The 15,233-nt window shown below is 41.4% G+C and overlaps 1 protein-coding gene across 2 annotated transcripts in view; it reads left to right on the top strand.

Annotated features, from left to right (window-relative positions):
* trappc12 (trafficking protein particle complex subunit 12) overlaps positions 1 to 15,224 on the top strand; it is a 26,706-nt gene extending 11,482 nt beyond the window's left edge. For both annotated transcript variants that reach the window (XM_019876552.1, XM_019876561.1), the window contains exons 4-12: positions 2,583 to 2,696; positions 3,061 to 3,199; positions 8,208 to 8,320; positions 8,564 to 8,636; positions 9,764 to 9,837; positions 11,940 to 12,038; positions 12,178 to 12,281; positions 13,500 to 13,587; positions 13,670 to 15,224. In XM_019876552.1, coding sequence (XP_019732111.1) covers positions 2,583 to 2,696; positions 3,061 to 3,199; positions 8,208 to 8,320; positions 8,564 to 8,636; positions 9,764 to 9,837; positions 11,940 to 12,038; positions 12,178 to 12,281; positions 13,500 to 13,587; positions 13,670 to 13,912 — 1,047 coding nt within the window. In that variant the 3' untranslated portion in view covers positions 13,913 to 15,224. The remainder of the gene's footprint in view (positions 1 to 2,582; positions 2,697 to 3,060; positions 3,200 to 8,207; positions 8,321 to 8,563; positions 8,637 to 9,763; positions 9,838 to 11,939; positions 12,039 to 12,177; positions 12,282 to 13,499; positions 13,588 to 13,669) is intronic.
* The last annotated feature ends 9 nt before the right edge of the window (positions 15,225 to 15,233 follow it).

Genomic DNA, 15,233 nt, shown 5'->3' with positions numbered 1-15,233 from the left:
AAAAAACAAAAAACAAAAAAGGACGTTTCGCTTCTCTCACAGAAGCTTCGTCAGCGGTAGACAACCCTGAAGTCTCCGTGAAGACTCCGGGAAGTTGCTCTGCGCTAAAAGGCTGAGCGTGGCCTGTTTGAGGACTGGGTGGGGATGGTTAGTCACGCCCCTATGGTGAAGAGGCCCATTGGTTTCTAAACTCCCTATCATTGACTGAGAGCCTCCACAAGCAACAATAGAAGATTGGAAAAACGTTGCCTGGTCTGATGAGTCTCGATTTCTGCTGCGACATTCGTATGGTAGGGTCAGAATTTGGCGTCAACAACATGAAAGCATGGATTCATCCTGCCTTGTATCAACGGTTCAGGCTGGTGGTGGTGGTGTAATGGTGTGGGAAATATTTTCTTGGCACTCTTTGGGCCCCTTGGTACCAATTGAAGCATCGTTGCAACGCCACAGCCTACCTGAGTATTGTTGCTGACCATGTCCATCCCTTTATGACCACAACGTACCAAACTTCTGATGGCTACTTTCAGCAGGATATTGCGCCATGTCATAAAGCTGGAATCATCTCAGACTGGTTTCTTGAACATGACAATGAGTTCACTGTACTCAAATGGCCTCCACAGTCACCAGATCTCAATCCAATAGAGCATCTTTGGGATGTGGTGGAATGGGAGATTCGCATCATGGATGTGCAGCCGACAAATCTGCGCCAACTGTGTGATGCCATCATGTCAATATGAACCAAACTCTCTGAGGAATGCTTCCAGCACCTTGTTGAATCTATGCCACGAAGAATTGAGACAGTTCTGAAGGCAAAAGGGGGTCCAACCCGTTACTAGCATGGTGTACTTAATAAAGTGGCCGGTGAGGGTATATATATACACACACATATACATACATACATACATACATACATACATACATACATACATACATACATACATACATACATACATACATACATTACCATTATGTTGACACTTAATTTGAATTGCTTTGGTCTAGAGTGCATTGGAAAGTCTTGTAAAGTCTCTGCACTCAACTTATTAGCTCATCCTGGTTCCGCTTGATTCTTTCCTTGCAGCTCTCCTGGCTCACCCCTTCTCTTCACTTTACCACCAACTGCTTCTTGTTTCCATCACTCAACTATTTTGGCAAATAGCATCATTTTTTTCTTCGTATTATTTTTTTAACCCTACTTCCAGTGTTGATTTCTGCGGTGTCGCTTGGCGTGCTGTTTTGTATGCTCTCGCGTGCCAAGTACTGTACATGCTAGATGTTCTCATCCCTATTTACCCTCTGTCCATTTCACACAAGCACCAAGATACACATTCACAAACTCATTTATGCTTTGCAACCTGACAGTAGTACTGCTGCATACACGTTTGCTGTGTATTTTGTATTTTAGAAGGGCTGCAGTTGCTTTGACCATGCCGGCTGCCTTCTTGTTTTCACTTTCATTTCTCACCCTAATGACTCAGCAGAAAAAGAGAGCAAGTGAAAGAAAAACCTACAGTAAAGCAGCAGTAAAATAAAAGATAGCAAATAAGAAGAGGGACCATAAGGGAGAGGAAAAAGACCAATATGGAGAGTAGCAAAGGGGCATTTGATATATACAAAAGGAAATGGCAGAAATGGAAAAAAAATGAAGACTCAGGGGTTGAAAAGTACCGTCATCACAATAATGGTACATGCAGTATGCACATTGCAAAGATGTGATGTCAATTCATATGAAATTTTATGCTTTTATCTGACTGACCGATCACATGCAACCTTAAACGCGCATTTCCATCAGTCTTGTGACATTAGTAGCACTCAGTAACAAGATTAGAAAACAGCTTGCTTTATTGTTCCACATGAAAAAATGATTTATTTCATTTGATAATAAAGAAGTACACCTATATCATATGTTTTTCAAATATCTTGCGGTCCGAATAGGGAGTGGGTTTGAATCAAGAAAAGAGGAACTCTACATGATGTAGGGATGACTGGAAAGAAACAACTTCTGCTCCCACTGTTTGCTGATGAGAGATGCACGACCAAACACGAAGGAACGAAAACGTCAACCTTTTTATGCCTTGTTTTTGTGTCAGGTGACTCCACAAGTCGGTGATCTGTGCAGACTAGTCAAGCTAGTCACCAAATTCATCCAGTCAGATCTTTATGCACTGGGGAACAGGAAACAGACTTCCTAAAAAACGTTTCCACAAATTTGGAAGCATACAATTTTCAAAACCCTTTTTTTTTTTTTTTTTTTTTGTGACCAATCTTTCACTGTAATGAACGACATTTCAGGCTTGGGAAACTGACAGCCATCACCCACCGCGAACTGTAACTTTTTGGATGCCATTGCATCATATCCACTTTTGTAATGTTTCAAAACAACAGTAAAAGATGAAAACAATTTGCCCATCAGCTGTTAGCGAAATTCAGTTAGTTGGACAGAGTGACTGTATTATCTAGTTGCGTAAAATAATGAAATGGTGCCGGACACAGAATGTTCATGTCTCTCAGATTTAGTGTGTGATGTGACTTGAGATGCGATTGCAAACACTCCGAGGCTTATTATCTCCCGTCCCCTACAGAGCAGCAAGAACTGGCGTGCAGCAGTTGATCTGACAGGTCGTCTTTTGACAGCTCATGGCCAGGGATACGGAAAAGCTGGACAGCCGACTTCTCATACCGCTAACTCACTGCAGGTAGGTTGCAAACAACTGCTTGTGTTTCTGTCGGAACTGAAAAGTGCACTCTATCAATTAAATTTGTGAAATTCTTAAATAATACATTTGCACTCATTGTCCCCAAAATAATCCCGACAGTATTTAGCTATTGTCCCTCTTCTCAAATTGTTATTATTTTGCTGTGTCCCCACTTTGTTTAAAGCGGAAGTCATGTCAGAAATGTTATTGAACTACAGTATTTTTACATGTTTTTTTTTTCAGTCAAATGAAAACAGATGACGCACATACAGTACTTGAAGAAAACACTTACCAGCATTGAACAAGCATTTATTTTTCATGCCTGTATCCCAAAGACATGTATATTTGTGTTTGTCTTTTCCAGCTTTGGTTTGCGCGTTTGGCTCTTCTCACCAAACTGAACCTTTTCCAAAATGCTGAGCTAGAATTTGAGCCTTTTGGTGATCTGGATCAACCAGACCTCTTTTATGAATACTACCCCACTTTATATCCCGGGAGAAGAGGTATACATACACACACACACACACACACACACACACACACACACACAACACACTCCCTGGTCAGAAAACACCATCCTCCGTCATCGTTGGACACATCTGTAGGAAGTGTACTTATTTGATCACCAAGTAAGTATTTCCATAAATAATGCTTGGAAAGGTCGCTACAATTTCCAGTCTTATTCCACAACACAAAATAGCTCACAGTTCAGTTCAGCGTAATCCAGTTTCAAACAGCAATCAGGGTTGTGTTCTCCTCGCTGGCCGGGAAGGCTGAATGGCGACGCCTATGTCAGCTACATCAAGTCTGGCATGACATATTCGTGTGACAAGTGGAACTGTCGAATGAAGGAACGAATACAACAAATTATAGTACTGTGCGACATGCCGATATTTGTAAACCAACAACTCTCCATGATGACAACAAAAATTAAAATGTATGTACGTCGTCGGCATGTGCACCTTCCTAAGAAAGGTCTTATGTGTCTTGGTTCAGCTCGTTTCCAGAGGGCCTGATGCAATGACTTGTCAGTACAGTAAATGTGGCTTTTCCTTCAAAGATCTATCCCTCCAATAAAAGATGATTCGATACATTACATCAACATCTTTTCAAGTAGAACGATTCAATTTGGTCCAATACACTGCGCTCGCGTCTTTTAAATCAAAACCACTTTTCTGAATCAAATCAGTTTTTGTTACAGCCCTAATATGTCTACCCTCACACTACAAATCTCCTACACTTAGAGTACAGAGCAGTTACTGTCATCCTTTTAAAACAGTTGAAAATCGGAACATGAAAAATGAACATACTAAATGGACATACAGTATAACTGACTTCTGATGGCAGAAAGACAAATCACAATTGATCTGAAAGTGGTCTCAAAATGTCCTGATATGGACTCATGTAACTAAGATCAATTGCAGGTCGTTCCCAGCGAGTCTTGTCTGACTCCCAATGGCCAATTTCACCAGTGGGAACTCACTGACCATTCATGGCTTATTTATGCATTGAGCAAAGGGCAACAATTTGGGAGTCGAGCTTTAAACACTCAAGTTGACAAAATTTGTCGGACCCTACTTTTTTTGCATGCATTTTGCAACGTTTTATCTAAAAGAACCTTGCTCAAGAAGGATCTTGAAGAACATGAGAGGGTAGAATGTTTTAACATATTACTCTTAACTGTGTTTAACTCCATATTACTCGTGTGACAAGTTACACTTGTTTTAAAGGTGCTTGTGGCTAATTTGCAACACGCGTTACACCTTCCTCACTAAAGACAACGTTTGAGTGATTAAGTTGTTTTTGCACTGTCAGTAAAGAATATTCAATTTCCAGCAGTTGTCCATCATCCTGGAACAGATTCTGTTTTGACCTCTGAGAGTCCACAACAAATTTGTTGTCGGCCAAACATGAAAAGTGTGAAAAATTTCCACCAAATGGACAGGGCAAAGAAATGGTGTTGAAAACCTGCAGAGAAGGCCTTGCTCAAGTAAAAACGTTTGCATTAATGTAGATTGGGCCAAACATTGTGAATGTTGCACAAGGGAAGTTTCTTCCAGGCTTTTTTTTTTTTTTTTGAAACCTTGCTGTCCTTGAGAAGGTCGAACAACTCCACTTTTGTCTGCAGCAACTCTTTGCTTTTGTTGGTCCTCGTTTTACACGCGTGAATTGCTCTCTAATGTATTCCGATTACTTAGTATCTGCTTTCGCCTTCCAGCAACCACAAGAAAAAAAAGTAAAACACACACACACACACACACACACACACACACACACACACACGGATCTATCTACTTGACTTTCTTTTGCTCGATATTAAATGCCTTATGCTTTGTGCTTGCAAACGAACTGACACAAATTTTGATTTTTGGCGACCCAAATGAGGATAAGCAGTTTCGAAAATAGATGGAAGCATTTGTTAAGCAATTCATCTGCCCGATGTTTGTACTGAGCATGTATTGTCATGATTAAAATCCTTAAATGCCAACCCAGCCGCTGGGGGGCAGTGCCCTCCCCTGGGGGTGCACTGTTCCCCAGTGCCGGTCCCAAGCCCGGAGAAATGGGGAGGGTTGCGTCAGGAATGGCATCCGGCGTAAAACTTTTGCCAAGACGACCATGCGAGTTGGTAGGACGGTTTACAGGGGCGGATGGAAATTACTGACTCGCTGTGGTGACCCCTGAATAGGGACGTGCCGAAAGGAGAAGAAGAAGAAAATCCTTAAATGCCAGAAGAGGTCGCTGCCCATGCCCTACTTGCCCTCTAAAGAATTTGGATCTAATTAGATCACCAAAAATGTTTTTTGTCAATTATTCACAGATGAAATTGCAAATATTACGAATATTTGATCTTGTGAACGCACAAAGACAATTGGGCTGGTTTTGTCCCGATGTTGCCCCTTCCCGACCGAGCACATGAAATGCGCAACTGTTTTATGCCTTGTATGTTTGTCCTATATGATTACCCAATGTCTGAGATTTGTTAGGAGTGGATTTAGTGTCCAAAACTAGTCTGGGCCGACACTCTTAAATATTAAACAGCTTTAATATTTAACACGAAAAATCTTTGTGTGTGTGGGGAAAGTCAACTATTCTGGAGCGGTTTAACGTTGCGGACTGTGGCATGAACAGAATATAGTCAATCAAAGAAGTGTTCTGACCGACCAACATGAAGCACCAAATTAAATGAAATATGTCCCTGATGATTTTTACGTATACTGTATGTGAGTTACCCAGGCAGCAAAAAGTATATTCCCAAAGCAGTTTTTCCCCCCCTCTCCGTAATTGCCTTCTTGCAACACTCCCGCTTCGGATCCCCCTACGGAAGCACGCGGCAACCATCGGCGCATACCCAGTGTCTGCGTGTTATCGTGTTTGTGAGAGCACGTTTGATCACATGAGAGCTTTGCCTCGGAGGATTGGATAGAAGCGATGGTGGATCAGATTATTTGTATGTGGTGTTCTGTGCTTGAGATTATCGGTGCACATCACACACAACACGACCAAAACTGTTCAATGTCTGATTTTTCTCTCTTTATATGCGGGGATCGTCACAGTGGAAATAATCTTTTGCAATTTGCAAATCCGCATGTGTGTACCAGGTCTAAGGCCTGCAATAATCATCCCTTTAAGACGAATATGCACGATTAACATTCATTGTCATTTAATTTCATCAAATGTAATTGTAATAAGTGTGTTGTTATTTTTTTAATAGAAAATTACGTTGTACTCACTGCCCAGCTGTTTTCAAAACGACTTCCCTATTGCCAACCATTTTACAGTGTTTTGATTGACCTTGGAAGAACTACAGTATATTGTATTCCGTCACAAAATGAGCTCCAAACCGACCAAAAAAAAGCATAGACTCTTTTATTTCACCAGAAAAAAGGGTTTTGTGTAACAAATATTAACAAATATCTTTTGTTTGTTGTTGTGATGCCTCAAACTATAATGCAACAAAAACAAAAGTGAGAAATGGCTTTTGGTGGCAAAATGTAGTTAAATTCAGAGATGAAAGTCCTCCGGATTTTCCCGGAATTCCGGATTTTCAAATTTTAATGAAAATTTCTCCGGAGAATTGAGGAAAAATTGCCTAAAATTAATCTGGATATTAGTTGACAACATTGAATGAATGCGTGTTTGAGTTCGTTGTTTTGCTTTCACAAGTGTAGCCATGTTGAGGCACTAACACTAGTAACAGTAAAGAGATTTTTGTCTCTTTATAAACACACTTGCTAAACCCCAGTAGAACGAATAAAAGACGCCGTGGACAAGACAGTTGTCGTAAAAACTATATTTGGACAAAAAGGGAAACACAGATTGGCAGAAAATCGTGTCCGTCCGACTTCGAGTGTCATCTCGGTTAGCTTAGCTTAGCTGTTGTCGTGTGTGACGTCGGTTGCGTCGGCGCTGATTGCTTGAAATCAAAAGACGCGCTTGCGTACATGTTCGCGCTGACGCACGCACAGCAGAGAGCACCGGACTATCTTCTGCAGACGGGCGCTTCGCTCGATTGGCGTCGCCACAACAGTCATACCCTCGCCTCGCATTCTCATGGCCTCGCCATATCTCAGAGATTTCGAAAAAAAAAAAATTTTTTCCCGGATTTTTCAGGAAAGTCCACTTTCATCTCTGAGTTATTTACAGATATACGAAGAGGGCTGTTGGTCGAACCCGGCAAATGTTATGAATTGTCTATTTTGTTTTGCAAATCACTGAACGCTAACTCTTTACGCCCCTCATAACTGATTGTTACAGATATTAAAACAAAAAAAAAGTGTCCATTGCTCAAACAGGTTGAAATATGTTCCAGTATAGTTGCTCACATGAAAAATGACTGGATTTAATCAAAATAGGTCCTGCTAAAACTCGTGTATCGGGTGTAGCCGTAAATACATTAAAATTAAAGCTCATTTCCGTTTTATGATTTCCAACCGGATTGTTTATAGTCTAAAGCCAAGAAAAAATGTTTAAGTAAAAAAAAAATAATTTGCTTCAGTTCCAATACTTTTGAAGTGGAGTATACCGAGACGGGTGGAAGTGGTGCCCAAAGATGCATGAAATTTGATGACGGTATCAAAGAACCCCCAATCAAAGCTAAGGGCCTTTCCTGAACATAGGTTCTTTTTCAATAATGTGTGTGGAAGAGACAGAGACACAGAAGGATGAAGCGTAGAGATGAGTGATTGTACTGTGCAATGTTCAGAAAGAACGATGAGAGGGTTTAATAAGCAGGCATACATAGCTCAATGCCATCTGTAGGTTCTTGCCTCCAGGGTTGTGTGCGTGTGTGCGTGTGCGTGTGTGCGTGTGTGTGTGTGTGTGTGTGTGTGTGTGTGTGTGTGGAGCGGTTTGCATTTTCATCATGTACCTTTGTTTCCTCTTCCCTCTCTCCTACAATGTCCTCATCCCACCCCATTTCTGATCTTCCCCATCTTCACATCTTTCCTCATCTTCTGTATTTTCTCCCACCCCCCTCTCTTTTTTTTTTTGCCATCCTTCCCTCCCTAACAGGCTCCATGGTGCCATTCTCCATGCGGTTACTGCATGCCGAGCTTCCCCAGCACCTGGCTAAGCCCCAGGAGGCTCTGGACCGCCTGCACAATCTCAAAACTGTCTGCCTCACAGTTAGTACTTGAACAAACAAGCACAGCCTCCAGATGAACATAAAGATCTGAATAATATGTCACACTTACATGACAAAATTCACCCCCACAAAAAAAAATAAAATAAAAAGCCAGACAAATACTTAAGTCAACCTTTGTAAACAAGGAAATATGGTTAGATTTTAGAGTTATTGAATATGCTGATTCCAGTATACACAGAAATCCGACAGTTCTATTCTTGCAGTGAAACCGTTTCTTGAACAGATCGTGGATAACTTGGAGAAAGGCTTGGCTGAGGATGGCTGCATGATCACCCTAACAATGGAGAATAGGCAAGGTAAGCACACACATGCTCACTCAAGCAGACTTTAGGCTGCAGACCTGGCTCTGGGCCCAGACTGCCTCACACACTGGAGGAAAGTGAGGTCACAGACCCCACTGGGAAATACACACACGAACAAACGAGCACTGAAGCACGCCTGGTGCGATACTGCACCATACCGCGGCTACACACACACACACACACACACACACACACACACACACACACACACACACACACTGTCCACCACCTCCAAACACGTCAATGTGTGCTCTTAAAAGTGTTCAGCACCTCACTGCTTCCGTACTCATGCTGAATACCAAGGACGGTTTCTCTAGCCCAGCCAGCAGAACAGATCAATACATATCAGTCTTCTCCAAGCTACTAGCATCTGCACGTGGTGTGGAATTAAACGGTAATCACCGCCGCTAATATTACCCTTCTGCAAAACTGTTGTCCTTCAAAATTACTCAACCTAGCAATAAATCTCTTTGCGGGCTCTTCTCAGTCTGCCCCCCCCCCTTTGCACTCAAGAAGTAAGTTTAATATAAAGCCTTAGAAAAACATGATGGCAGTTGCTAAATGTGAGCTAAACGTAAAACGTACCAAGACACTTGCTTATAATTGGGGAAAAACTGTCAGGATGGTGTGCGTGAATGTCTGCTGCTGGTGCGCCATTGCTGCCAGTTTGTGTAATCGCTCTGCCCTCTGTCTCTCCTCGCCCTGCCCACACAGACAGCCGACAGTCAAGTCAATAACACAGGGGCATGCCTTCGCACATCAGACCCCTACTGAGTGATTAGCTCCCCTCCCTAACACACACACACACACACACACACACACACACACACACACACACACACAGGTGTGCCGCGATGAATAATAATAGGCCTTTACAAAAGCGCTTCCACAGGGGGTACTGTCTGAGGGAAAGAAGGAAAAAAAGTGCCGCAGTGTCTTCCCTATCGCCTCCTCTTAAAACAAACCCCGGTGTGGAGGAGTAAAGCAAGGGAATTAAAAGGAAAGTAGGATATGTGGAAGTAACGGGTCTCGGAGCAGGGACCCAAAAAGGTGTGATGAAAACAGGAAGTCAACATCAAACCATCAAACATCTGCCCTGTATCCTTTCTTGGTGATTTTAGAATCTCTGAAGCTGTGGAAATCTCGTCTCAGTCGAGTCCTCTATTCCATGGCCAACTGTCTGCTGGTGATGAAGGTACGTGTGTTTAATGTCCTTATACAAGTGTCTAGTTTGCCTGTGTGTGAGGAGGGGGGGGGGGTCGCTGGTGTGTGGTGTTAGTGTGTTTGTGTGTGCAACAAAGAGAGAGAGAGTGAGAGCACGCTCTGATGCCAAGCGAGTGGAGGATTCACAGTGAAATCCCCCCAGACTGACCACTAATTGGATTCTTGGTCAGAGAGGAACAGAAGAAAGGGAAAGGTGGTGAGGCGTTTTCTGAACGTAAAGAGAACCACAGTGCCATCTAGTGTCAAGATGACAAACCTGAATCCGGCCCCGGTTTTCATGGTTGGCTATTTATTTATTTGTTGATGTTCTCAAACATTGTGAAAATGATTGACTTGATTAGTATTGTGTCACTTCAATGCTCTGTTGGTGTACAAAACACAGTTAGGGGTCTCAAAAGTGTGGAACTCATTGCAGTGAACTCAATGGTCAATCAGTACTACGCTTTCATACGTCAACCGGAAACACATGGGAAGAATGCCTCACAAATAGTGTAAAAATCAGCTACATGTCAGCATAAATGCCTCCCTCTCATCCACAGTAATGTTTGTTCATTGTTGTGCACCGGTTTTATCGGTAGGACTTTTTGTACTGAAGTAGCTAAAAAAAATTGCTGTAAAGCCTCACAAATCACAACCTTGCAGGCAGATTCAGGCTTTATTCGTCCATTTGTTAATATCTGGTTATTAACCTGATGTGCATTTTAAGCTATCAGGGGTATAAACAGAACTGAACCATTTCGAAGAAGTCACTGAGGATTTGTGAACCGCATGGTGAATCTAAAATCATCTGGGTTTAAAAAAGTAAGGGTGATTTCAAAGACGGGGGGGAGCAGCATTCGGCATTCTGAAAGCAGTGGGCAAACAGTATTTGCGCACGCACACACACACACACACACACACACACACTATGAAATTATGACAAAAAGATTGTAAGAGTGTACTGTCCAATTTCATGGACCGTATTTTCCGCACTAAAAGCATTCAATTTTCTCAAAAGCCGATAGTGTGCCTTATAATCCGATGCACCTTATATGCGGATCAATGTTCTGATTTCATGGACGTACTATTTTAAATGTTCTGTAAAGCGCTTTGTTACAGCTGCAGCGTTTGTGAAAGCTCTAGATAAATAAAGCTGTATTGTATTGTATTGTATTTCCATGGGCATAGCGCCATCTAGTGGATGCATAACACAACTGCAGCCACTATTGTGGCTTCTATGAGCCTTACAATACGGTGCGCCCTATATATGAAAACTGTTTTAAAATAGGCCATTCATTGAAGGTGCGCCTTATATTCCGAAGCGGAGTGCGGAATATACGGTACATTGTAATTATAGTTTCTGTGCTTCTGATAGTGTTTGGGGCCAGCAGAGGGCACCTTGAAGGCCTTGACTACACACCACTGCTGGTTGCTACAATTGCATGACAATTCTTAGGTTGTTTCAAAATAAATCCAGAACACAATCCAAAACAATAGATTATGTATATTGTATACCTGTGTATACTTTCATGCCGTACTCTGGGGGAGAAGCAACATGTCACCTTGAAAAATCACAAGAGCCGGCCTGTTTTAAATATTAGAATCATTGCTGAAGAGTGAATATAGACAAATGCAATGAAGATGAAATTTGCTCTCCGTTTTCCCAAGTTGGTATTGACACATACTTATAAATCCAAATCACACGCATCCATTAATACTTGCAGAAATGTGCGCACTAAAGCCCAGAGTAGTGTGGCAGCCCACACACACATCTGCCTTTTTGACCGCCCTGCCTGGCCCTACTCAGTAGTCGACTCACAGTGTGAGCAATGTGGAGGTGGGAGTTGGGTCACCTCGCCCCGCTATTACTCCATATGTTTGATTAATGCCCTCTCTCGCTCGCTTTCCCCATGCCTCCGCTCAGCTTGCCCTCCACCTGTCTCTGCCTCCTGCTGCGTCCCTCACCTTTACCTCATTTGTCTGCAATTTCGGTGCCTTTTAGTTCTTTGCTAAGCTTTTTCATTTTTCTTCTACCTTCTCCCTTTCTTTTTCGACGACTTTCATACGTCAAACGGTATCCATTTCTCGCCACAGGACTATGTTCTGGCTGTGGAGGTCTATCAAGCCATCATCCAATATGAACCTCAGCAGAGAGCACAGCTGCTCAGTGGCATAGGACGCATCTTCTTGCAGGTTGATACATCAACACACATCCATACCTCGTGACATAGGCATAAAAACTATACACGGGGTTCTTGTTCGGCAAACATTAAAGCCAAACAAATCCTGTAAGCCATGACTCGGTGTAATGTGTTTTTGCTTCTTTGTTCAGATTGGAGACATTAAGACAGCTGAGATGTATTTCTGCGATGTGGAAAAAACATGCCAGAAGACAGACAGCGAGCCCAGCCTCACAACATGCGTGCTAATGAACAGGTCTGTGTGTTTTTTGGAAATTTGCATTTAGCATGCTTGCAAAATGTCTCTATAAAATAACTCAGTCGCGAGTCCTCTATTCCATGGCCAAATGTCTGCCGGTGCCTAAGGTGCATATGTTTAATGTCCTTATACAAGTCTGTGGCCACTCTTGAGATTGCTGATAATGTTCAAACTGAGCTTGCTTCTGGTGGGTGATGTAGCACTGATTATGATGCTTTAATGATTGTAATTATGTCCTTTTTTTTTTTGTCACAAATACATTTAAATGCGTCAGAGAAAATCAGATTTTGGTACTTAAGCCATCACAGTGAATATGACGAGTGTCCCTCAGCAGTGGGCAGCTATTTACCTACTCGGGAATAGAGTACAGAAATCCCACCCACACAGTGGGAATCTATTTATCTACATGGGAGCCCCGCATATTCTAAATAGCTCTCTGATCATGTTGCGTAGGTATACCTAGTTTAGAGTAAGTGTGCTATTATACTGAGCATGAAGTTTTGCTGAAATTGAAATGTAAGATGATAGAGTAAAACCTTTGTACAAAAATGAGTGCAAGCCTCATTTTACTAATTATAGACCCATCACTCTATTGTCTCTGTTTTCAGTAATTCTGGAAAAGCTTTTCATCTCTCGACTTAGACTTTTGTTAGAGAAGCACAAACTAATAAATGAAGGACAATATTGTTCTAGAACAAATAGACCTACCTTGAACGTAATAATTGACGCGATCGAATAAATCATTGTGTTTCAACAGAAAAAACACGCAGTTGGTATCTTTGTTGACTTTAATAAAGTGTTTGATACAATAGACCATTCAATCCTTATTAATAAACTGGAACAGGACGGTATTGGTGGCGTAGCAAGGCATCGGTTAAAAAGTTACTTTTCAGGATGGATATAATACCGGTATGTTAAAACGGGACAATATAGATCAGAAGATCTTGGCATTGTTTATGGTGTTCCTCAGGGTTCCGTGCTGGGCCCGAGGCTGTTTAATGCATATATAAATGACATTTTTAAATGTGTCCCAAGCACTAAAACTTATATTATTTTAAGATTAAACAAATGTATTCTATACTAGTAATAATTATGATTACTTTGTAACATTTCTGTGTCCATACAAAGATGCACATTGATCGATATATATTAACATACATGCAAAGTATGACTGCCGCTCGACATAAAGCACTACTTGTTTATGTGGATTTCCAGAGCGTTTGTCTACCTGAGTCAGAACAACTATGGTGAAGCACATGCATCCTTCATGGACGTTTTAAAGATGGACCCAAAAAACCCAGTTGTAAGTCTTGGCCACACTGCTAATTGCATTCACCTCGCCATTATCTTAAGCCGTTTGCTCGTTTATCTTAATACCTAACCAGGCCAACAACAACGCAGCAGTTTGCTTGCTCTATCTGGGCCGGCTCAAGGAGTCCCTGGGCAAGCTGGAAGGCCTGGTGCAACAGGATCCAGCCCTCTACCTGCACGAGAGCGTCCTCTTCAATCTGACCACTATGTATGAACTGGAATCTTCACGCAGCACCCAAAAGAAGCAGGCGCTGTTGGAGGCTGTGTCCTGCCGGGAAGGAGACAGCTTCAATACTCAGTGCCTAAAACTGGTTTGAAACCCCAAGACCTGGGGTGGAAATGGTCTTCTCCTTGTTTCTCAAAGTTAGGCATTTGTTTTCTTCTCCATCTGCAAAAAGGTTTGAAACATTAGAATTATGACGATTTTAGCCACTCAAAGCAATGCTTTGACAATTTTTGAATCTGGGTTTGTTGGAAAATTAAGCAAGTACTATAATTGGAATACCTAGATTCTTATTTATTTTATCATTCAAACATGACAAAGACACTTAAGCTCCACCATATGTTGACTGTTTGACCATTGAAGATGTGGTGCTTTTGTGGTATTTGGTATTGCCGGTAGCGCTCAGAAATGGCATAATTGCCAGTGACAGAAAATTATCCTGAATTTGATTTGATTGGTTGAGTTTATGAATTACATAAATGGATGGATTCCATGTGTGACAAGTCAAGACAGGGGGATACCACCATGCTAGTCCAAAACCTTGATGCCAAGCCAACTGCCTCACATTTGGTAAACATTTAATGAAATGAATATTAGATTCTTTCAAATTTGCAGGTTAACAATGTGAGACTTGACAAAGGGCATTATGCTGAGACTCACTCTGCTTCAGAGTCCAGTAAACTTGCACTGCAAAAAGAGTCCTTTCAAAACTTCTCCCTGTAAGAACACATTTATAATACTTTTCCTGGATTAACTGACTCTAATGCTACTTGAATTAAGCTTTCTCATGCTGGGATTCATTAACTCATACAATATACATAAACCACTGCGGTTGCATTACAATTTCCCCTGAAAACAACAAGGGGGACCCACTGTGTGTGTGTGTGTGTGTGTGTGTGTGTGTGTGTGTGTCCGTTTATGCAACTACATACATAGAGTGGATATTGAAAGCCTACACAACCCTATTCAAATGCCAGGTTTTTGTGATGACAATGACAGGACAGGAAACAATGACATGAAATAATTAATAAAAAAAAAAAAAAACAGGTGAAGCAAAAATAAAGAAACCGAGATCACCATTGTAGACTAAAAAAGTTTTGTCTTGGTCCTTATTTTTATAAAACAAAAACCTAACATTTGAATAGAGGCCATGTAAACTATCCATCCATTGTATGTCACACAATAGTGTGTATATATATATATAAATGTGTGGAGAGTATGTGTGTGTATATAAATGTGTATATACTTGTATATTGACACGTAGATAGATGTCAAAATAAACAATGGTTGTAATTTGTTGAACTAAATAATCCAAAATGTTCTTAAAAACATTGTTTTGTTTACATATTGTGTTGATCTTTATGTGAGAAATACTGTCTTAATCCAATAAAAGAAATATAATTTGAGAGTGCAAT

The sequence above is a fragment of the Hippocampus comes genome, unplaced genomic scaffold, assembly GCF_001891065.2.
Source record: "Hippocampus comes isolate QL1 unplaced genomic scaffold, H_comes_QL1_v1.1 scaffold107, whole genome shotgun sequence".
NCBI classification, from domain to species: Eukaryota; Metazoa; Chordata; class Actinopteri; order Syngnathiformes; family Syngnathidae; genus Hippocampus; species Hippocampus comes.
This window is presented reverse-complemented; position numbering and strand designations above follow the sequence as displayed.